Genomic DNA, 24,909 nt, shown 5'->3' with positions numbered 1-24,909 from the left:
CTTCACATGAACTGCTGATGGGGATCTTGAGTCTACCTGATAACGTTTCATCTCTCTGACTGCAGCTATATTTACCACTCTCATGCTCAACCTAAAAAAACATTCCAGTGCATGTCTGTGCACCAGATGACAGTAAACAGCTGGTGTGTGACATATAACACATGTATGTTCACTCTGGAGCTTCAGTTGACACAGAAATGGAAGTGTTCCAGCTGTTTGCTCAGAGACCTGCAGGGCAGTGCGGGGGTGTTGGTGCAGAGGTGCAGGTGCACTCTGAGAGCCGGAGGTTGTGGTGAAGTGGAAGGTTTCACCTTCGTCATTTCTCAGCACAGAGAGCGATGTGCAGGCTGCTCTGTGACCACATCCTCTCCTCTGCTGCCGCTCTCTGCTCCTCTGCAGGGTTTCAACCAGCAACANTTCGTCATTTCTCAGCACAGAGAGCGATGTGCAGGCTGCTCTGTGACCACATCCTCTCCTCTGCTGCCGCTCTCTGCTCCTCTGCAGGGTTTCAACCAGCAACAGCTCTGACCTTCTTCAGATGAGTGTTGATTTCCTGTTGTTATGTGGCAGACTCACACTCCTACACTTACTTTCCTACTGACAGTGTGTGAACTAAAGGAGTCACATCTTTATTCATGTAGAGAATGTTAACTGTCATACACTTCTCTCACTTGTGTAAAATGGAAAAACTAGTTCTGACTTAAATAAATTCACTTTAATCAATGATTTCTTTATGATACAGAACAGTCAGTGGAAATTAATCAAATCAGATTTAGTCACCTCTCAGTTTGCTCGATGGAAAAACTTATTAAGACCTAAATAAACCTACTTGTGAAGTTTCCCTAAGCTGATGTTTCAACATCATGTAGGTGAGGAATAACTAATTTCGATAAGAGAGCAGCTAAAAGTACCTCACACTCTCTGTGGAAAAGGTGATGCTCAGTGTAGGACAAAATGGCTTAATCTTTCATTTCAATCAACCATTTTAATATGAAGAGTGTCTAAAGTGAACATTAACCCATGCCTGTTTAGATAGGCTATTTGCTACTAGTATTTCTGCCTGGAGGTGTCATGAGAATCATAAAAACCTTTCTTTTAAATATTAAAATTACAGTATACAATTGATTTGATCCTCTGAAACACTTTTATTGAGAAGCAAATTAAGCAAACAAGCAATTTGCAACCACAAACAGAATTATTATCAGAAGTATTTATGAAAATGTGATGTCAACATATCTACATGTCAGTTATAACTTAAAGGGCAAATTCAGTATTTTCCAACCTGGACTTTATATATCCATGCTTTTGAGTCTAAGTGACTGATGGGAACAACAATTCTTGAAATTGGTTTAATATTGAGCAAGAGTGCGCAACCAGCAGCGACGAAACAGGCTGCAATGTAACAGTATTGGGCAATTGTGCACCAGCAATTTGAGTCTATTTAAAGTGCTTGTTTTTGCCACTGACAGGCTCAGATTGGTAGTATAGGTGTCTGACAACTTATGGAAAGGTTCCCTACAGAGATTAGAGTAAAATCCTTTTTGTTTAAACAGAAACACCGCTATCGTCACACCCACCAGATTCCATTTAAATAAACAATAATTTTATCATTGTACAACGGACTTTATTCAAAGCCAACAGAAACAAAATTAAACTCAAAAATAATTGTGGTTTGTCTTGCTACTGTTCTGCAATCACCAACTCTGGTTTGGTAGAAACAAACCTTCAATTCACAGAGTTAAATGTGAATATATGCTGCCTCTGTACTCGCTTAAATTACTATTTATTTGAATGGAGTCTGGTGGGTTTGATGAGACAGATTTTGAGGCTGTTTTTAGTTAAAAATGATATTACTCTTTAACAAAAAGGTCTATCTCTGCAGGGATCTTTTCTATAATGTTGTCAGACACTTCTAATCATAATATGAGCCTGTCAAAAAAATACCGAAGTTACCCTTTAACAAGAATACACACATGACTGTTCATCTATTTTAGCAGAATGCAAATACACTGCAACATACAAAGTTCAGCGCTTATTTACAAAAACATTTTCGACTTCCCAGAATGCATCTGCTCAGCTCAGCTCTCAGTGGTTCCGCTTTCCACTCGAATTCTGCAACACACAAAGGACACAATTTTATCACTCGTTCATTCACACATAAAAATGTACAGAGCCAGTTTTTAGGTGAAGGACAAAGATTATGTGTGAGGACAAACCCGAAGCTTCCACACCAGGAACGCCACAAAGACTCCGTAGACCATGCTCTTGACGATGAAAACACCGTAGGAGAGTTTGGCAGTCTGTGTGATCTTCAGATATTTCTCTGCACAAACATACAGATGAGGGAACATGAGCCAAAGAGGAAACATCCAGTGCACTTTACTGACACCAAGGACACTAAATAGTAGCAGGGGTGAACCACAATATATTTACCTCTTGTCAGGACACCTTCTTTAGCTGATAGAAAAAGAAGAAGAGGATTAGACGAGGGCAGATGGTTGTTCACATGTATTTTCAATCAGGTTTGATTCATTTCTGAGGTCCAAATGAAACATACCTTTGTCTCCAGAAATTGAATCTGAGTTATATTCTGTATCTGTCCCATTGTAGAAGCTGACAGTGCACTTGAATTCAGTGTCGGGGTTGTACCACTCTTTGGCAGAGACCCTCAGCCTGCTGGTTATGGTGTAAGTCTTGTTCTTCCTCCGCAGGGCAGCGTTGTCAGTCGCCACACCAGTGGTGACGTCTTCTCCACCGACCTGCCAGGACACACTGACATGGTCTGGGTAGAATCCACTGGCCAAACATACAATGGTCTTCTCCGCATTGCCTCTCTTGTTTTTACACTCTTTTTCTGAAGGAGGAAGCACTTTCACTGTCGGTGGGGTGATCTGTAGATTTTCTTCTGCAAGGACAAAGGACAGAAATCACTAAATTAAAGCTGCCTATAGATCAACGGCTAATGTACATGTGACATCTTAATACCAGTTTAGACATGAACGTCAGGGTATTGAAAGACTCAGAACCTCATATGCTGAACATAAACACCAAATAAAACGTGATTGTTGCAGAATTGAAATTTCTTTTTAGATAAATGTTTGATTTTATGGTAGTGATCTTACAGAGAACAGTCAGTTTGGCTCCCTCTCCAAAATAAGCAGGAGTACTGACAAAGATCTACAACAACTGAATTAACATGTGACTTTTATTTCATTTGTACTGCCCTTTTAAGTTTTTCACCAACAGCTCATATGAAGTACAATCCCTATATGTAATGGATCCCATTTATAGCCTCATTAATGTGATTTAAATAAACATTTTTGCATTCAGTTTTTGTTGAAAAATCTAAGTTTTACCATCTGATAGCAACTGAGAAAAGGTTTACGATGACATCCTGTGAATGCTGATATTTACAGCTTGAACATATAATGCTATAAGTCTGGTGCCAAGACCAAACACAGCATATTTGCCATTGAACAGAGAGATTTATCACAGTTATCGACAATTTTTTACAGTTTTGAAACAAAGCAACACGATGCTGCTGCAGCGAGTCACCTAATAAGACATTAAAACAACCGATTTGAGTCAAGAGAAGGTCACAAGACAAACATATATGCGTATGATTTTTCTAATTTTCTTACCCAACACTGTCAGTCTGGTGCCACTGCCAAAGTGAGCAGGCTCCAAGTTGTTCACAGTGATACAAGGCTACAGAAAAACTGTTTGAGCTCTCAGCCCTGAAGCTGTCGACTGTCTCTGTGCTCTTTTTCAGATAACTCAAAAACATTTGTAGAAACAATATCAAGCTGAACTGCTAACAGCATTAAATGTCTGATTTAAGGTGCATTTAAGAGCAGGAGATTAAAAACAGCTCTCAGCTCTAATCTGGCAGTTACCAACTAGTCTCATGGAACATTATGTTCTAAGTTTTGTGATTGCCTTACCTAAGACGGTGAGTTTAGTTCCAGCTCCAAAGTAAGCCTCTGACTGTGAGCTCACAGTGTTTCACAGAGCTGATAAGAACTCGCTGTGACATTAATAATCTGGGCTCAGAGCCAAATGTTTTATCGCTGCAGCAACTTTTACTGGAGAACACAGACAACTTAGCTCAAGCTTCCACCTTTAACTTCTTTTTGCGCTTTTAAAATGAGATTACTGTGTTTCCTAGCATCAAATAGAAGGTCTAAAAGTACATTTTTAATACTCAACAGTTTTCCTGACTCGCACACCTGTGAGTTATGCTCTGTGAGACGTGTCTGTCGCAGGTTTTCTTACCTAAAACAGTGAGTTTAGTCCCAGCTCCAAAGTAAGCCTCGTTGTAGGAACACAGAGACTTTTGACAGTTACAAAAACTCTTCCTGCTGCCTCTCTTTATCTCTGCCTCTTTGAGATTATCACAGCTTTGTCGCTCTTTGACATGTAAGGACTCTAAGTACAGCTTATTCACTGCGAATCAGCAGTCTTTCGAGCCTGTGAGTGTCTTAACAGTGTCAGAAACATCTTCACAAAATTATACCTGAACAGTTAAAATGTGGTCTTACCCAAAACTGTTAACTTTGTTCCTCCACCAAAGAAAGCCTCTACAGCACCACCAGAGTCACAGTGAATGTGATCAGTGCTCAAAACAGCCCAAGATGCAGCTTTTACTTAAGTGCTTTAGTTTCTAGTTTTGTAATGAATGTGACTTTCCTTTAAAACCAACAACTACAGCCTGTTTGTACGAGATTTTGATTTCTTACCTAAAACAGTTAACTTTGTTCCTCCACCAAAGAAAGCCTCTCCAGTGGTGGTCACAGTGAATGTGATCAGTGCTCAAAACATCCCAGGATGCAGCTTTTACTTTGCTTCCTTAGTCGTATTAAATATAACTTCCCTTTTCAACGAACAACTTAACACAAGAATCTTTAACAACCCTCTCAATCACCACCCTGTTCAACTTTATGTTAACTTACCAACAACAGTCAGTTTTGTTCCCTGAATGAAAGAGACTTCATACTGACACAACATTTAGGATTAGGAACAAAAATATCTGGGCAGAACTTAAACTAGACTTGAGTACATTATCTTTCTTGAAGACATAATTTGATTTGATTTCTTACCTAAAACAGTTAACTTTGTTCCTCCACCGAAGAAAGCTTCCCTAGTGTCAGTCACAGTGCACTGGATCAGTGCTAAAAACAGCCCAGGATGCTGCTTTTACTTTGAATCTTAACTTTTCTTTAAACCAACAACTACAGCCTGTTTTTACAAGAATGTTTTACAACCCTCTCAGTCACCACCCTGTTAGAGTTTATTTTAACCTATCAAGAACAGTCAGTTTTGTTGCCTGGCTGAAATAAGCTTAAACATTGTCTCAGTTTGAAGCCTTAAAACATGAACTCTAAACAGGACTTGAATGAGAATATTTTTTATTTTAAATTAGTTTTGATTTCTTACCTAAAACAGTTAACTTTGTTCCTCCACCAAAGAAAGCCCCATCAGCATCAGAGTCACAGTGAACTTGATCAGTGCTTTAAACAGCACAGGCTGCTGCCTTTACTTTGCTTCTTTACTCGTAATAAACATAACTTCCCTTTACAACAAACAACTTAAGACTGTTTTGTACAAGAAGCTTTTAAAACCCTCTCAGTCACCACCCTGTTAGACTTTATTTTAACAACCCAAGATCAGTAGGTTTTGTTCCCTGAATGAAATAGGCTCAAACACTGTCTGAGTTTAAAGCCTTAAAACACGAACTCTAAGCAGAATTTAAACTAGACTTGAGTACAATGAGTTTCTTACAGACAGAAGGACAATTTTTGAATTAGTTTTGATTTCTTACCTAGAACAGTTAACTTTGTTCCTCCACCAAAGTAAGCCTCTGTATTGGTATTCACAGTGCACTGGATCAGTGCTCAAAACATCCCAAGATGCTGCTTTTACTTTGGATCTTTACATTTGAGTTTTCTATAACTGCAAATTTCCTTTTTCCTTTCCTCCTGTTTTTACAACTTGTATGAAAGACAGTACTCTCAATCACCACCCTGTTAGACTTTATATTAACGAACCAAGAACAGTAGTTTTTGTTCCCTGGCTGAAATAAGCTTAAACACTGTCAGTTTAAAGCCTAAGAACACAAACTCTGAGCAGAACTTACACTTGATTTGAGTATCGAATGTTTTTGAAAGACACAAGAACACTTTCTGAATTAGTTTTGATTTCTTACCTAAAACAGTTAACTTTGTTCCTCCACCGAAGTAAACCTCTGCATTGGTGTTCACAGTGAATGTGATCAGTGCTCAAACCAGCCACGATGCAGCTTTTACTTTGCTTCCTTAGTCTTTATAAATATAACTTCCCTTTACAACCAATATCTACAGCCTGTTTTTTACAAAAATATTTTAAAACTCTCTCAGTTACTATCCTCTTAGACTTTATGTTGACTTACAAGGAGGCTTCATACTAACATTTAAGATGAAGAACAAAAAGCTCTGAGCAGAATTTAAACCAGACTTAGAGTACATTATCTTATTGAAGACATAACAATGTGATTTTCATTAGTTTTGATTTCTTACCTAAAACAGTTAACTTTGTTCCTCCACCAAAGAAAGCTTCACCAGTACCAGAGTCACAGTGAATGTGATCAGTGCTCAAAACAGCCCAACATGCTGCTTTTACTTTGAATCTTTACATTTTAGTTATGTAATAAATATAACTTTTCTTTAAAACCAACAACTACAGTCTGTTTTCTACAAGAATATTTTACAACCCTCTCAGTTGCCACCCTGTTAGACTTTATGTTAACAACTATGAACAGTCAGTTTTGTTCCCTGGTTGTCTCAGTTCGAAGCCTAAGAACACAAACTCTAAGCAGAACTTGAACTAGACTTAAATACAGTGAGTTGCTTAAAGACATGGATGCATTTTAAAAAGAAAATTAGTTTTGATTTCTTACCTAAAACTGTTAACTTTGTTCCTCCACCAAAGAAAGCTTCACCACCACCACCAGAGTCACAGTGCACCTGATCAGTGCTCAAACCAGCTATAGATAGCTTTTACTTAGAATTATTGCTCTGTAGTTGTGCATCAAAGCAGATTTCCTTTTTCCTTTCCTCCTGTTTTTACTAGTTGTTTGCAAGACAATGTTTTCAATCACCCTGTTAGACTTCATTTTACAAACCAAGAACAGTAGTTTTTGTTCCCTGGCTGAAATAAGCTTAAACTCTGTCTCCGTTTGAAGCCTAAGGACACAAACTCTGAGCAGAACTTAAACTAGACATGAGAACAGTAAGTTTCTTAAAGATTTTAAAATTAGTTTTGATTTCTTACCTAACACAGTTAACTTTGTTCCTCCTCCAAAGTGAGCCTCTGTACCAGCACCACCAGAGTCACAGTGAATGTGATTAGTGCTCAAAACAGCCCAACATGCTGCTTTTACTTTGAATCTTTACATTTTAGTTATGTAATAAATGTAACTTTTCTTTAAAACCAACAACTACAGTCTGTTTTCTACAAGAATATTTTACAGCCCTCTCAGTTAAACTTTATTTTAACAACTATGAACAATCAGTTTTGTTCCCTGGCTGAAATAAGCTTCCACACTGTCTCAGTTTGAAGCCTAAGAGCACAAACTCTAAGCAGAACTTGAACTAGACTTGAGACGCAATAAGATTTTTTAAATTAGTTTTGATTTCTTACCTAAAACAGTTAACTTTGTTCCTCCACCGAAGAAAGCTTCTCTTCCACCAGAGTCACAGTGAACATGATCAGTGCTCAAAACAGCACTCTGTAGTTGTGTATCAAAGCAGATTTCCTTTTGCTCCTGTTTTTACTAGTTTTATGGAAGACAATGCTTCCAATCACCACCCTGTTAGACTTTATCTTTACTGACCCAGAACAGTAGGTTTTGTTCCCTGGCTGAAATAGACTTCAACACTGTCTCAGTTTAAAGCCTAAGGACACAAACTCTGAGCAGAATTTAAGCTAGACATGAGTAAAGTGAGTTTCCTAAAGACACAATAACAATTTTTTGAATTAGTTTTGATTTCTTACCTAAAACAGTTAACTTTGTTCCTCCACCGAAGAAAGCTTCTGCAGCCTGGTTCACAGTGAATGTGATCAGTGCTCAAACAGCCCAAGATGCTGCTTTTACTTTGAATCTTTACATTTTAGTTTACGAATAAATGCAGCTTCCCTGTTTTTTCACAACACAACCCTCTCAGTTAACTCCCTGTTAGATTTTATACTAACTCACCAACAACAGTAGGTTTTGTTCCCTGGCTGAAAAAGACTTCGTACTGACATGTTTAAGCTTAACAACAAAAAGCTCTGAGCAGAATTTAAACCAGACTTCAGTGCTGTAAGTTTCTTAACATAACCATGACAGTGCTTTTAAGATTAGTTTTGATTTCTTACCTAAAACAGTTAACTTTGTTCCTCCACCGAAGTAAGCTTCTTGGTTTGAGTCACAGTGCTCTGGATCAGTGCTCAAAACTGGCAGAGATGCTGCTTTTACTTTGCTTTTCTAGGTTCTAGTTTTGGGGTAAATGGAACTTTCCTGTGTTTTAAAAGTTGATTGCAACACAAACCTGTCAGTCACCACCATGTTAGACTTCATGTTAACTTACCAAGAACAGTCAGTTTTGTCCCCTGACTGAAATAAGCTTAGAGCGAACACATTTTAGCTTAACAGCAAAAAGCTTTGAGCAGACTTTAAACTAAACTTAAGTGCTGTAAGTTTCTGCAAGTAATCATTACAGTGCTTCTTAAGATTAGTTTTGATTTCTTACCTAAAACAGTTAACTTTGTTCCTCCACCGAAGAAAGCTTCTGCAGCACCACCACCAGAGTCACAGTGAATGTGATCAGTGCTCAAAACAGCTCAAGATGCTGCTTTTACTTTGAATCTTTGCTTTTTAGTGTCACATTACTGCAAATTTCCTTTTTCCTTTCCTCATGGTTTTATCACCACCCTGTTAGACTTTATCTTAACGAACCAAGAACAGTCAGTTTTGTTCCCTGGCCAAAGTAGGCTTTGAACAGCGAATTCTTTAAGCTTTAGAAACAAAAGCAGTCAGCTACATTTCAACTAGACCTGAGTGCAGTCTGAGAAGAAATATTCAGGTCAATTACAGCACTATTTTTTTTGATTTCTTACCTAAAACAGTTAACTTTGTTCCTCCACCGAAGTAAGCCTCGCGGTCTGAGTCACAGTGAATGTGATCAGTGCTCAAACAGCCCAAGATGCTGCTTTTACTTTGCTTTAGATTCTAGTTTTGTAATAAACGCAACTTTCCTGATTTTTAAAAGTTATATGCAACTCAAATTGCTCAATTAACACCCTGTTAGACTTTGTTTTAACTTACCAAGAACAGTAGGTTTTGTCCCCTGGCTGAAATAAGCTTCATACTGACACACATTTAATCTTAACAACAAAAAGCTTTGAGCAGAACTTAAACTAGACTTGGGTGCAGTATGTTTTAACTAACAGAAACTCATTACAATGCTATTTTCTTACCTAAAACAGTTAACTTTGTTCCTCCACCGAAGAAAGCTTCATAACCACCAGAGTCACAGTGAATGTGATCAGTGCTCAAAACAGTCCAACATGCTGCTTTTACTTTGAATCTTTACATTTTAGTTATGTAATAAATATAACTTTTCTTTAAAACCAACAACTACAGTCTGTTTTCTACAAGAATATTTTACAGCCCTCTCAGTTAAACTTTATTTTAACAACTATGAACAGTCAGTTTTGTTCCCTGGCTGAAATAAGCTTCCACACTGTCTCAGTTTGAAGCCTAAGAGCACAAACTAAGCAGAACTTGAACTAGACATGAGACGCAATAAGATTTTTAAAATTAGTTTTGATTTCTTACCTAAAACAGTTAACTTTGTTCCTCCACCGAAGAAAGCTTCATAACTACCAGAGTCACAGTGAATGTGATCAGTGCTCAAAACAGCCCAGGATGCTGCTTTTACTTTGGAGCTTTACATTTTAGTTTACGAATAAATGCAACGTTCCTGTTTTTTAAAAGTCATATGCAATACAAACCTCACAATTTACTCCTTTTTAGGCTTTATGTTAACTTACCAAGAACAGTCAGTTTTGTTCCCTGGCTGATATAAGCTTCAAACTGATAACATTTAAGCTTTACAACAAAAAGCTCTGAGCAGAACTTATGTGCTGTAAGTTACTTAAAGAAACACACCAATTACAGTGCTTTTTACGCCATTAGTTTTGATTTCTTACCTAAAACAGTTAACTTTGTTCCTCCACCGAAGTAAGCCTCTGCAGTATTGGTCACAGTGAATGTGATCAGTGCTCAAAACAGCCCAAGCCCTACTTTGAATCTTCGTACTGACCCAGGATTCAAGCCTAAGAATAGAAAGCTTTGAGCAGAACTTAAACTTACTGCACCCAGGTCTAGTTTAAGTAAGAGAAACTTATTACAACACAATTTCTTTCTTTGTTTTGATTTCTTACCTAAAACAGTTAACTTCGTTCCTCCACCGAAGAAAGCTTCATAAGTACCACCAGAGTCACAGTGAATGTGATCAGTGCTCAAAACAGCCCAAGATGCTGCTTTTAGTTTTTGTAAGTTTTTGTAAGTTCTGCTGTAAGTTTCTTAAAGAAACATGCCAGTTACAATGCTTTTTACACCATTAGTTTTGATTTCTTACCTAAAACAGTTAACTTTGTTCCTCCACCGAAGAAAGCTTCGTTACCAGAGTCACAGTGAATGTGATCAGTGCTCAAAACAGCCCAAGATGCTGCTTTTACTTTGAATCTTTACATTGAAGTTTACGAATAAACGCAACTTTCCTGCTTTTTACAGTTGTATGCAATACAGACCTCTCAATAAACAACATGTTAGGCTTTATTTCAACTTACCAAGAACAGTCAGTTTTGTCCCCTGGCCGAAATAAGCTTCGTTCTGACACAGCGATTGAGCTTAACAACAAAAACCTCTTAGCAGAGCGTAAGTTTTTGTAAGTCCTGCCGTAAGTTTCTTAAAGAAACATGCCAATAACAATGCTTTTTTTCATTATTAGTTTTGATTTCTTACCTAAAACAGTTAACTTTGTTCCTCCACCGAAGAAAGCTTCATATCCCTGGTTCACAGTGCACTGGATCAGTGCTCAAAACAGCCCAGGATGCTGCTTTTACTTTGCTTTCTTTACATTTTAGTTTACGAATAAATGCAGCTTTCCTGTTTTTTACAGTTGTGTGCAATACAGACCTCTCAATAAACAACGTGTTAGGCTTTGTTTCAACTTACCAAGAACAGTCAGTTTTGTCCCCTGGCCGAAATAAGCTTCGTACTGACACAGCGTTTAAGCATAAGAACAAAAACCTCTTAGCAGAACTTACGTTTCTGTAAGTTCTGCCATAAGTTTCTTAGAGAAACACACCAATAACAATGCTTTTTTCGCCATTAGTTTTGATTTCTTACCTAAAACAGTTAACTTTGTTCCTCCACCGAAAAAAGCTTCTGAGCTCTGGGTCACAGTGAACTTAATCAGTGCTAAAACAGCCCAAGATGCTGCTTTTACTTTGCTTTCTTTACATTTTAGTTTACGAATAAATGCAGCTTTCCTGTTTTTTACAGTTGTGTGCAATACAGACCTCTCAATAAACAATGTGTTAGGCTTTGTTTCAACTTACCAAGAACAGTCAGTTTTGTCCCCTGGCCGAAATAAGCTTCAAACTGACACAGCGTTTAAGCTTAACGACAAAAACCTCTTAGCAGAGCTTAAGTTTTTCTAAGTTCTGCCATGAGTTTCTTAAAGAAACACGCCAATTACAATGCTTTTATTGCCATTATTTTTGATTTCTTACCTAAAACAGTTAACTTTGTTCCTCCACCGAAGAAAGCTTCTGTGCCCTGGGTCACAGTGAACTTAATCAGTGCTAAAACAGCCCAAGATGCTGCTTTTACTTTGAATCTTTACATTTTAGTTTTGTTATAAATATCACGTTCCCTTTAAAACCAACAGCTACAGCCTGTTTTCTCCAAAAACGTGTACAGTTGCTATCACTTTGTTAGACTTTATGTTAACTTCAGTCAGTTTTGTTCCCTGGCTCAAACAGGTTTCAAATGGACGCAACGTTTAAGCTTAAGAATAAAAACCTCTGAGCAGAACTTAAACTAGACGTGAGTACAGTTAGTTTCTTAAAGTCACAATAACAATGTTTTTTCATTAGTTTTGATTTCTTACCTAAAACAGTTAACTTTGTTCCTCCACCGAAGAAAGCTTCATTAGCACCAGTGTCACAGTGAATGTGATCAGTGCTCAAAACAGCCCAACATGCTGCTTTTACTTTGGAGCTTTACATTTTGGTTGTTTTTAATGTATTAAATGTCACTTTTCTTTAAATTCCAAGACAACATATGCTGCACTGCAGTCTGTTTTTTACAAGTTTAATGTAACAGAAACTGTTTCTTTCAACAACCATCCTGCTTGTATGTTTTACTTCTGTTACAGGTGAATTAATCAGACGGTTTGGTGTTTTACTTACCGAGAACAGTCAGTTTAGTTCCCTGGCCGAAATAGGCTTCGTAATTGGCACAGCGCTTAAGCGTAACACTAAAAAGCTCAAAGCTGAGTTTCAACTATAAAGACCAGTTATGTTTCTTATATCAATGTTCCAGTTACAGTTAGTTAAATGTGAATTATTCTTGACTTACCTAAAACAGTCAGTTTGGTTCCTTTTCCAAAGTAAGCTTCATTTGCATTGTCACAGTGCAGAAATACTGAGCATGAAACTCTTGACTTTTTCTCCACCAGATTTAACTTTGGAAACTTTTTACTGATACGTCTGGTAATACTGAGACTCTAAAGCAACGTGACATTTATAGAAACACAGTATTAAATTGGAATATTTACCTAAAACAGTCAGTTTGGTTCCTTGGCCAAAGTAAGCAGGCTCAGTGTAGGTCACAGTGTTCTCACTTCAGCTCAATATTTCAGCTTTTTCATAACAAACTCTTTTTCCTTCACTGCCAAACCAACATTTTTGACTGTTCTGAGTTTGTCTCAGTGAACTGAAGCAGTGAGAGATCCTACTTACCCAAAACAGTGAGTTTTGTCCCCTTTCCAAAGTGAGCTTCAGCTCCAGTGTCACACTGAGTGTCTCCTCCACCAAAAAGTCTCTAAACCTTCCATAATCAGCATGTAGAGACACAGTGTGATGATCCAGAGGATGAAGAAGGTTCAAACACGCAGGACGAGCTTTATAATGTCCAAATATATCCTTTATGTCAAGATGAGTGAAAGAAGCATCCTGATGCTTCACATATGATTTGAAAGTCATTTTAAAAACTATTTTTCCTGCCAGTTTTCTACATATAAATGAACAGTTTGACACCAGAGTGTGCTGCCGTCCTCTACACCTTCATATTATTGATATTTCTGCTCTCCTCAGTGTGTCAGGCAGCTTGTAGCCGTCTACACAATGGGTGTTAATGGGAGGAGGTTTTTGTACGGCGGCTCTATGGGGTTGTATCACCGTGGCCCCCTGTCCCCACGGTGAAAAAGCATCACACAAAAACCTACTGTCTCTTCGCTTCTCTCCTCTCTCCCTCCCCCACCCCGCTCCTCCATATCTCAGCCTCCATCTCTGTGTGTGTGTGAGAGAGAGCAGCTGTGCAGGTCGGGCTGACTGACGGATGAAGGAGCTCCAACCTGACTGCTGCTATTTCTGTGACAGCTAAGAAAAGAAGTGAGAACAGAGGGGAGAAAAAGGAAACTGGTCTTTGTTTGTGTTTGTAGAAGTTCAGAGGGAGGGACATCTCTGCTGGTCACACCTCTTCATCCTCCCAGTTATCAGCCAGCTGAGGAGGAGACATGTTTACTGAGTGACACTGACAGATCACTGATTTTAAATGAGTCAAAACAGGGTGCAACACTGACGAGACACAACCTCATATGCAGACAAATTAATCTGCATGTGTGAATCAAGCCTGTACTGAGATGCTGAGCTACATATTCATGCAAACTTTTTTTTTATCAATGTGATTTTAACCTTATTAGAATAATAATAATAATAATAATAATAATTGAATCCAGAAATAATGTGAATAATATAAATTTAGTAGACATGGATTGAACTTGCAAAAAAATTACCATTATAGGATACAAATTATATTTTCACATATGACCAATAATTCATCTACAAGTATAAAATATCAATGAAACATAAAATATTCATCAGATGATGGCGATCCTTAAATTATTTTTTTACTGAACATTTAAATAGATAATAATTACAATAAATGATAATAATAAATGTAATAAATAATGTTTTACTTCAACGTAAGTCTTTAAAACAGACAATACATTAAATATCCATACTAAATCATTCAAAAATTGCATAAAAATAATAAATTCCATTATATTTATAACACATAGTTTTTAAGTGCCAAAGTTAGAAATGGAAGTCCTGCATTCAAATGGCTATAAAATAAAGTACCAAACATACACATACATACTTTGGCCCATTTCAGAATGATATATATTATATTATTTGACCATAATTTAATGATGCATCAACATGTAGGTATCACTTTGATCTTTTAAAGTAGTTAGCTCCACATTTACCAGCTGCAACATTAGTCTATGATAGACATTTTTATTTTGTTTTATTTGTAGATTGGCCTATATTTTTGCATATTTGTGTAATTTTTCCAGATATTTAATACTTCAGGATAAATAAAGTTCTATTGAATTGAATTAAATCTGCAAAGTAAAGATGCAAAATTAATAAATAATGGAGAAAAAGTACAATATTCCCATTTAAAATCTGAGTAGAAGTATGAAGTCGCATATAATGGAAATCCTCCAGTACAAGTTTGAAGTACTTGTACTTTAAGTATGAGTAAATGTACTTAGTTACATTGCACCGCTGCAAATTATCTTCAGCTATAAATGTTGTCTTTTGATATTAGTGTATTCAATTAATGTTCAATGCTTATATACATATGCTCCTATAGATAAACATGTTAAGTTAAACACGTTGAATTCTGAACACTGTACAATTCAATTTTCTTTTATTAAAATTAGTATTTAACCAAATGATTGGTTGTGAGCTCATATTAAAAATACTTTTTCAAGTTAATTTTATATCTACTTAATTGTGAGACATTATGAGCATTTTCTGCTTTATTTCACAGTTGAACTGTAGAGGTCACTTTTGTGCTGAATGTAACTTGCAGCTTATTCAGATTATTTCTTCACTACAGTTTCATTTGATATCACTTTAGTTTTAAGTTTTATCCTGACTTCTAAATAAAAACACACGTACACAGACAGATTATGAGACAATTAACCCTCAGGCACAGATATGTAAAAGCTCCCACCACCTCTCCTAACTAGGAGCAAGACACTCAGACCTTGAGGTGGGTTCACTTCTTGTAGTTATTTTGTGTCTCTTTTGGGTCGTTTTGTGTGGCTTTGTAGCCGTTCTGCCTTTTTAGGTCGTTGTTTTGTGTCTCTGAGGTAATTCTGTCTTTCTTTCTTTTTTGAGGGGTCATTTTGTGTCTCTTTGGGATAATTTTGTGTCTCTTTTTGGTCATTTTGTGTCTCTTTGGGGTCATTTTGTATCTCTTTTTGGTCATTTTGTCTCTCTTTGGGGTCATTTTGTGTCTCTTTGGGATAATTTTGTGTTCCTTTGGGGTTATTTTGTGTCTCTTTTTGGTCATTTTGTGTCTCTTTGGGGTTATTTTGTGTCTTTTTTGGGTCATTTTGTGTGGCTTTGTCGCTGTTCTGCCTTTTTAGATAGTTGTTTTGTGTGTCTTTAAGTAGTTTTGCATCTTGTTTGGTCATTTTGTATCTCTTTGTAGCTGTTCTGCCTCTTTATATAGTTTTATTGTGTATCTGTTAGGTAATTTTGTCTTTTTTTACTCGTTTTGTGTCACTTTGTGGCTGTTATGCCTCTTCATGTAGTTATTTTGTGTCTCTATGATGTCATTTTGTGTCTCTTTGGGGGTAATTTTGTGTCTTTTTAGTCATTTTGTGTCACTTTGCAGATGTTTTGCCTCTTTAAGTAGTTATTTTGTGTCTCTCTTAAGTCATTTTGCATCTTTTTTGGTCATTTTGTGTCTCTTTGTAGCTGTTCTGTGAGTCTCTCTGTCGTCAGTACTTGTTAATGTATGACACTTTGCAGTGAAAGCCAGTGCCCGGTAGGCCCAGGAATCCATCTGTGCACTCAGGGATTTTTTTTATTTATTTATTTTTTAAGTGTAATCCCACATGAACCCTGCAGAGGGCAGTGTATGACCACCTCTTAAAGTTGATTTATTTTCATGCTGTCAGGCTGCACACAGAATTAAAGTGAAATAAAATAAGAGACTAAAGCACAGAGTGGCACATATTGGAGAAACTGTAGGACAGTAATACTGAATGTGTCATGTAATCTCTCCCACGTTAACACCTGCTCACTTATCTGAGCTCATCAGCTTTGTGGTGTTGGTGCAGGAACATCATGAGAGCAGCAGTCTCGCACTTTTTAATGAATGAATAGATTTTTAAACAAGTTTTATTTTATATTTTCATGTAATATTGATGTCAGCCTGTTGTCATGTCAGCAAAGTCCTGCTCAGGGCCCCTCAGAGCTCAACACATTAACCCTCCTCACTCATCCCTCCTCTCTGTCATCTCTCCTTGGTGTCCTGATGTTGTTGTTAAGCTGCTGAGGCTTTCTGAATCACTGTGCTCTACTGGAGGCGCAGTAATACACAGCTGAGTCTCCAGCCTCCATAGACTTGATCTGCAGAGACGACTGAAGCATTTCAGGCCGGAACATGGTGTAGCTTGACTTGTTGAAAGGAGCTTCAGTGCTAGCAGTATCTTTACTAGTTGAATATGTTACCAGCTGCATGTTAGCACCGCCGCTCTGTATGTACCAGTACATGTTGTAATATTGATCATCATCTTGTTCACACTGCAGAGTCACAGCCGAGTCTCCTTCACGGCTAAATATAAATGGAGGCTGGGTGATTTTTACACAGAAGGTGGAACCTGGAGAATCAGAAAAAGACAACTAGTAAATTAACAATTTCAATGAGGATGATGAAGAAAACGCTTTTCTACTGAATTAAAATGTTCTTACTGTTGAAGATGAGAACAGCAACCAAGAGCAGCTTCATTTTGACGTCCAGAAACAGTTCAGAGTAAAAACAACTCTGTCCTCAGGCACATTCTGAGAACACTCTCAGAGAGCTCCTAACATAGTCTAAAAACTTTTAGTAAGGAGTCCCAGCTTAGGAGTGATTTAGGAAAGTTCTCAGAACAACTCTGAATGAGGAAGGGACAAAAACTTTTACTTTACTGAGGAGGTGTGGTTGACCCTGTTGTTAGGTGTGATGCATTCTTTTAACAGATGTGATTGGTTGTCACAGACACGCCCTTGTGTGAGCCTGCAAGGTGTGGACACCCAGTGGAAATGAAATGAATTGCTGACTGTGAAAGTGTCATTGTTAGTGCGATCACTCTGCTGATGGAAGGTTGAGACAGACTCAAGTCATCTCTGCTGCATGTTTCCAGTTTTCCAAATATCATAGTGTTGTGATCATTTTATTTCTGGCGTCATAGCACTAGGTGGAAAATGTGTGTGTATATCCCTGGTGAGATCAACCACACATATTATCCCTGCACAGTCTAATCTGTAGTATTTAATTTCCTCACTGTCATCCAGCATTTGGAGAGTATTTCTCCGACCTCTTTGTGTTTCCACCATTTTCTCCTCTGATTAAGAAACTCTTAAGCCTCTTAAAGTCCTCCTCCCTGCTCCTGACAGTTTGTCACCTTAGGAGCTCTTTTAAGGTCTAAGATGCTCTGTGAATAACTTTGATCTTTACAAGGACTTAGTCTTAACTTTAAGGGAAATTCTAGGAAAATTTCACAATTCTAAGACTTTTCTTAGAATTTCATCACTGGAAGCGACTCTCAGAACTGTGAAGCTTTGTGAATATGACCCTAGAAGACTTGTTCCCACTGATAATTTTGCTCCTTACAGTCAATGCACTCCGTCAAATTAAAGCTCTATATTTGTCTTTTTAAGCAAATGACAACCAACCTATTTTAAAAATACTGGATCATCTAACATGTACAAATACATTACATATTAAAACAGGGTTGTTGTGGAACTTATGTTAAAAAATTACATAATGGTAAAATCCAAAGCTCCTATGCTAACAGTGAGTCTCTAGTAGGGGTACCGCCTCTATTCCTGGCCATGCAGTTCACCTTAATGTGTTTATCAGTAAGTGATCAACACAGTCAGAACATGCAGGAGCATTAATAGGTATGGATGGCTGGAGCATATGTGGAGAGCATTGGTGTAAGAGAAAATGAAAAGGCAAAAAAGGAGGAAATCTGCACGTTTGTACGCACGGTATTCTTATGCTGGTTGTTAGTGAAGTGTTTATTTGTGTTGACTTCTCAATGGCTCTTATTCTTGTATGGAATTAAACAAAAACAAAAAAGATAATATTATATTTTTTGGGGTGGGGAAAGTGAGGGTGGCTGCAGGGGAAGCTTGCCTAGAGGGCACCGAATGTGCTGAGTCCAACACTGCTCATAGGCCTACATGATTACATTTTGATTACTGATTATAATATAAACATAATCAATATGTGTATTGTTTGCACTGAATACATTTACATTAGCAGAACCTGTTCAGTTACATCATCATATAATGAAAATAGAATAAAACAGCATCATATCTTCAGTTCTCAAATAACTGAACTCCTGAGCGGCAGCTGTTAAAAGACGCAGCAGGGTTTTTAGTGAGGGGGTGACATTAAACCACATCACTGTGTGCTGGCAGCGCAGTGACATTAAACCACATCACTGTGTGCTGGCAGCGCAGAAATACACAGCTGAGTCTGATGAAGTCACTGTTTGAATGTTCAGAGATCCTTTCCCTGTGCCTTCTCCTTTCATCTTGAATCTGAAGTTTTTAAACTGGTCCTCGTAGACTGGATCACCCTGGAGGACTACAAACCCGATGAGGCTCATAGAGCGACTGCTCTGTTTGTGTTGGTACCACAGCATTACTTGGAGGCTGCTGCCATCATGGCTGCAGTTTATCGTGAGCTCCACAGTCCCTTCCTTTACAACTTGAGGAGAGGACTGTTGGAATGAAACACTTTGCACTTTTCCTGTGAAGACAGTCAGTTCATGTCATTGTTGAGGTAAAATTTGAGTTGAAGCAATAAAAGTTTTCGTAATTTATCTTGAAATCTTAGAAAAATCTAAGCAAATTTGTATCATAAACATAAAGTGGTACATGTTAAAGAAAAAAAATCATATAACACTGTGTCTGGCTTACTTGTAAGGACGAGCAGTAAAAATCCAAATGTGTATAAAACTGGAGGCATCCTGGAAACTTAAATCAACAAATGTGCAACGATGAGAAATAACAAAAATAATTTAGAATTATTTCCCTATCAAATGAACAGTTAGCACACACTGAAATCTGGTATCAGAGGTGGTGCATTCACATGTTTCTCCAATCTGACAAGCTTATTACAGATGAACTGAAAGAGGACTGTCTTCCCTTCTACGTCACCTCCTCTTCCCCACCTTCTTCCTCTGCTCACAGCTGATCCTGTCACAAATACTTTCTTTCCTGCCTGCTTCTTTGCCGCACTTTTATTCCTAATCAAAAATTGATACATTTTGTGATGGATTTTCTTGCTGTGGTGGTTTTAAGTCTTAAAGACACCAGAAATGTCTGTCATGCTGTGAGAGTGATTCTGGGAGACTTTTAAAGAATGTGGGAAACTAAAAACAAAGGTTTATGGAATTATTATTATTATTTATCATTATTTTATTATTTCTGATTACTTTATTTTAATGTTGACTATATGATATTTTATTATTAATTCTTTACTCTCTGATTACTTGTAGGCCTACTGTAAATATGTTCTCACCAGCTGATGTGATTGGATGAAAACCTGCTGACAGTTGGATCCTGATTGGTCACCACATAATTGAGTGGTCTTTTTAAACCTACGATGCCCCGCCCGCTTGTTAAACCATTTGGAAAGTACTGTAACTCGCGCATAATCTCCCCCTGGGACACAAGAACTAATTTAATGTCAAAACAATAATAAAGCTTTTTTTTAAACTTTTTGTTTAGTTTTCTTTAAACAACAGTACAAAGTATATTTTCGTTTTTATCCTTCTGAATATAACATTTGTATACAATATATTCAGAAATGGTAAAAGACATAAAAAGATGAAAACACAAATATCCACTCCAACATGTTAAGCCATGATTTAGCGAGAGCAAAATTTAAGTTGAAATAGATAAAAGTTTTTGTTTTTTAAGCAAGTGAAAAAAATCAAAGTAATAATTGTCCAGTCCACATTATAATCACACAAAAAAGTACAGATGCCAAATCTGTACTACAGACAATGACATATGTATATGATATGTGCATAGGGGAGATATTGAAGCAAAAAGTCTAGCGGAGTCTTACTGGATGATAAACCTCACTTTATTAATAGAGGCATGACAGGGCTCCATTGTTCAGTAAAGACGGATGTTTGTAGTCTTAAAGAGAATATCATTTGTTCCATCTGATAAAGGTCTCAGACTTTCTGGATCCATATATGTGGGAGGGTCTGGTGTCAGCCATCTGATAGTTATACACTTTAAGGCTGCTGTAAGTAATATATGCAAGAGGTATTTCTTATCCTGTGCATTCAGAATCTCAGGGATAACACCCAGTAGTGCTACTGAAGGATCTAGTGAAATTTCATGTTGAAAGATCTCTTTAAAGGCATCAAATATTTCTTTCCAGTATAAACTAACTTCGTACATTGCCAACATATATGGGTGTGATTGGCAGTGCATGTTCCACAGTTTCTCCAACATGAACTGGGATGTGTTGGACCCATTTTAGATACTATTTCTGGTGTTCTGAAAAATCAAATTATTTTCCATATAAATTCCCTCCATGTGTTGGAATTAGTAACCAGATGCGCCTCCGTGCATACCTCCTTCTAAGTTCCCTGTGTTATGACCATGTTCATCTCTGCCTCCCACCTCCACCTCACCTGTAGGGTGTTATGTACATTCATAGATAAAAAATATTTTATACACTTTAACTATTTTTTCTTGTCTCCATTTCCCATTTGTATTTCTTTTAGAAAGATTGCTATGGATGTGGGCTTTAGCCTATAAGTTTACCCCATTCATCGTGTGTTGTCAGAAAAGTTCTTAGCTGCAAGTATCTAAAGAAATCTGTCCAGGATCCATGGATACTTGTCAGTGAGGAGATTAGCTTTGGTAGTCCAAAAGGGGACTTCATTTTATTCCAAATTTTAAGAGAAATCTTAGTTCAATGTGTGTAGGGGCATCTAGAAAGGGTAGGGTTTTCAGTGGCTTTGTACTTATATGTTTTTAAATATTGAGCCAGTGGGTGTATGTACCATTCTGAATCCGTACTATCAGAGACTTTATTTGTGCAGCCTAAAAATGATATTTTAAATTTGGAAGTTTCAGGCCACCTTCTGGCTTTGTTAGTTGCAAAATTGTGAATTTAATTCTAGGGCACTTATCTTGAATGTTCAAATTATCAAGAGTAGACTTTGGAATTTCTATAGGCAACATCTGAAATAAGTAGAGAAGTCTGGGCAGAACATTCATATGAGTACTTTCAATGTGACCCAGTAAAGATGGAGGGAGGGTAGACCATTGTTCCAGATCATTACTAATGCACTGGATTATTTTACAATAATGAAGCTGTGTTGAGGCTGGTTCTACCAGCCTTCCTTTCAGGATCTTGAGCATGAAAACAAGAGAGAAAAAGAGAGCAGGGTTTTTAGTGAGGGGGTGACATTAAACCACATCACTGTGTGCTGGCAGCGCAGAAATACACAGCTGAGTCTGATGAAGTCACTGTTTGAATGTTCAGAGATCCTTTCCCTATGGCTTCTCCTTTCATCTTGAATCTGAAGTTTTTAAACTGGTCCTCGTAGACTGGATCACCCTGGAGGACTACATACCCGATGAGGCTCATAGAGCGACTGCTCTGTTTGTGTTGGTACCACAGCATAGTGTTGAGGCTGCTGCCATCATGACTGCAGTTTATCGTGAGCTCCACAGTCCCTTCCTTTACAACTTGAGGAGAGGACTGTTGGAATGAAACACTTTGCACTTTTCCTGTGAAGAAAGTCAGTTCATGTCATTGCTGAGGTAAAATTTGAATTGAAGCAATAAAAGTTTTAGGAATTTATCTTGAAATGTTAGAATCAAAACAAAAATTTGCATCATAAACACAAANAATCTGGTATCAGAGGTGGTGCATTCACATGTTTGTCTGATCTGACAAGCTTATTACAGATGAACTGAAAGAGGACTGTCTTCCCTTCTACGTCACCTCCTCTTCCCCACCTTCTTCCTCTGCTCACAGCTGATCCTGTCACAAATACTTTCTCTCCTGCCTGCTTCTTTGCTGCGCTTTTATTCTTAACAAAAATTAATACATATATTTTGTGATGGATTTTCTTGCTGTGGTGGTTTTAAGTCTTGAAGTCACCAGACAGTGGCGTAAGGTAGTTACTATGGGCCCCACTACACGTTATCATGCACATATCGTCTAGTTACATCATCAGAGACTTGACACTGTATAACATCAATATACATATTACCCAGCAAGCATCATTACATATCTGTATATAACAAAAAATACCAAAGGAAATGAGAAATTAAGAAATGATTAACTCAGTTTAACAATGTTAATAACGATCCATCATTATAGAATAGTTGTTTTATAGAGTAGTTGTTTAATGGTTATAGATAAGGTTTTTTTTGTAAGGTTAGAAATTGAAATGAAACATGATAGAGATTGGTTTGCCTTTTTCAAGGGCCTATATAGCAAATGGCACAGTTTTTAATTGAATGACAGTTCTTCTTTGAACACAGGCATATTTTCAATGTGGCAATCACTCATAGGAGCCCATTCTCCACCCAACACATTGTTGGAGGGCCCACTCCCTCTATGGGCCCCCCGATTCAAGGGCCTGAGTGTAACCACACTGTCTGCACTGTCTATATGTACGTCCTGACACCATGTCTGTAAGAGTGATTCTGGAGGACAGAAGTAGGGATAGATAACAGCAGCCTAGGTATCTAGCTACTAATGTACTGTGATCTAAGCTAGCTAATGTCACTGTTTGGGTTATTATGTTGTTGATTGTTTCTGCTTTGCCTTGTCATATTCTTGTCATGACTTACCTTTTTATGCCAAGCATGGCTTTTGCTTGTGGGAAGTGGCGAGAAAAACATACTCTCTAATGACATCATAACAGGGTTGCAACGGTATGAGATTTTCACGGTACGAAAACTGTCTCAGAAAATATTGCAGTTTCATGGTATTACATCATTTATATTATCATCAGTCAGAATGACTCTTAAAGGAATGAAAATGGAAGGGTTATTTTTGGTTGAACAAACCTTAAACCATTTTGTTAGGATCTTGAGCATGAAAACAAGAGAAAAAAGAGAGCAGGGTTTTTAGTGAGGGAGTGACATTAAATCACATCACTGTGTGCTGGCAGCGCAGAAATACACAGCTGAGTCTGATAGAGTCACACTCTGAATAATCAGAGCTCCTGTTTGGATGTCTTGTCTTGTTATTTCAAACCGATCCTTAAACTGCTCCTCATAATTGGGGTCGCTGCCGCTGTAGCTGAATCCAATCAATGTCATCAAACCTTTCTCTTTTTGCTGGTACCACAGCATTACATACTTGTCGTTATCATTATGATTGCATTTAATTTCTACCCTGGCTGTGTCGTTGACTATTCTTGGATGAGATGGCTGAAACGTCACACTTTTAACTTGATCTGTTGGAAGAACACAGATTTTATAAAGTAGTCAATATACAGAAGCCACAGTGAAAAAACATTCATACAAGTGCTGTTTGAAATTAACGACACATTAAAATTTACAGCTAATTTCTTTACATTGAAGCAAGATGAGAAGAAATGCTATCACAACTGGAGACATTCCTCAAGTCTGTGCTGTCGCAGTAGAGACACTGCTTCCTCCAACGGTGTATTAAGAAGGACTCTACCTCTTGTGAAAATGCACACGTCTCATAGGCAGGAAGGAGATGAGGGTTTTTAGTGAGGGAGTGGCATTAAGCCACATCACTGTGTACTGGCAGCGCAGAAATACACAGCCGAGTGTGACAGCTTTGCTTTGCGTACAACCAGAGCTCCTGTCACTGTGTCTTCTCTTGTCAGCTCGAATTCTTTGTCAAACTCATCCTCATAGTTTGGAGGGCTGGTTCCATATCCATATCCAATGAGGGTCATAGACATGTTGTCTTTTTGCTGGTACCAGAGCATTGATAGAAGGGTATTGTCATTATGACTGCACTTAATCTGGACCACAGTGTCCTCCTTTACTATCTGCGGAGGGAATTGTTGAAATACTACAGCATTCACCTGACCTGTGAAGAAAACAGATATAGAAAATATTATTAATGCATAACAAGAACATACTCATGTTTAGCATGTTGTTTAGTGTGTTTTATAAATATTAATACCTGTATATAAAGTGACTACTTTAATTTAGGATGAAATATGAGAACTTACAATAAAAACAGATGAAAAGGAAACCAAAGGTTTGCATAGACGAAGACATGATCAGGCACTGATGTGAGAAAAGTTTTTCTCTGAAACAAATAACTGTCAGGGTAAGGAAGTAGGGTCTTGTGTCTGTGTGTGCAGGTTAAATCATTGCCACATCCTCATGGTAAAAGCTGCATACTAAGTGCTGTGCCTCCACCTATTGGTTGAATCAGTTCTTCAGGACCCTATTGTACACTGTATTTTGCATTTTAATGATTATTATTTTAATTTCAGCAGACTTTGTACGTCTCGGTAACCACCCCCGCCCCAACCT

The 24,909-nt window shown here is 37.6% G+C and overlaps 1 protein-coding gene and 1 gene segment (V, D, J or C); both read right to left on the bottom strand.

Annotated features, from left to right (window-relative positions):
- Positions 1-1,125: 1,125 nt before the first annotated feature.
- On the bottom strand, positions 1,126-24,648 carry LOC126401144 (T cell receptor beta chain MC.7.G5-like). Its single transcript, XM_050062242.1, has 9 exons — positions 24,600-24,648; positions 24,161-24,454; positions 16,701-17,000; positions 13,539-13,692; positions 12,870-12,934; positions 2,558-2,905; positions 2,434-2,457; positions 2,217-2,323; positions 1,126-2,112 (listed from the first exon to the last, which is right to left on the bottom strand). The coding sequence occupies exons 1-9, from the start codon at positions 24,646-24,648 to the stop codon at positions 2,086-2,088; spliced, it is 1,368 nt and encodes a 455-aa protein (XP_049918199.1). The 3' UTR covers positions 1,126-2,085.
- LOC126401342 (T cell receptor alpha variable 5-like) lies at positions 16,511-17,220 on the bottom strand. The segment is given in 2 exon segments: positions 16,511-17,000; positions 17,092-17,220. Coding segments are annotated over 2 exon segments (351 nt in total).
- Positions 24,649-24,909: the final 261 nt, after the last annotated feature.

Source organism: Epinephelus moara, chromosome 14, assembly GCF_006386435.1.
Source record: "Epinephelus moara isolate mb chromosome 14, YSFRI_EMoa_1.0, whole genome shotgun sequence".
Lineage (NCBI taxonomy): Eukaryota > Metazoa > Chordata > Actinopteri > Perciformes > Serranidae > Epinephelus > Epinephelus moara.
The sequence above is the reverse complement of the archived record's forward strand: the minus strand, read 5'-3'. Positions and strand labels throughout refer to the sequence as shown.

Excerpts from the sequence above, each read along its gene's own strand:
- LOC126401144 (XM_050062242.1), bottom strand. The coding sequence starts at position 24,648 with ATGTCTTCGTCTATGCAAACCTTTGGTTTCCTTTTCATCTGTTTTTAT. Across the intron at positions 2,906-12,869 it reads AACCAAACTGACTGTTTTAG|AAGAAAATCTACAGATCACC; the intron begins GTAAATATTCCA and ends TTGTCCTTGCAG. Across the intron at positions 2,324-2,433 it reads AGAAGGTGTCCTGACAAGAG|AGAAATATCTGAAGATCACA; the intron begins GTAAATATATTG and ends ATGTTTGTGCAG.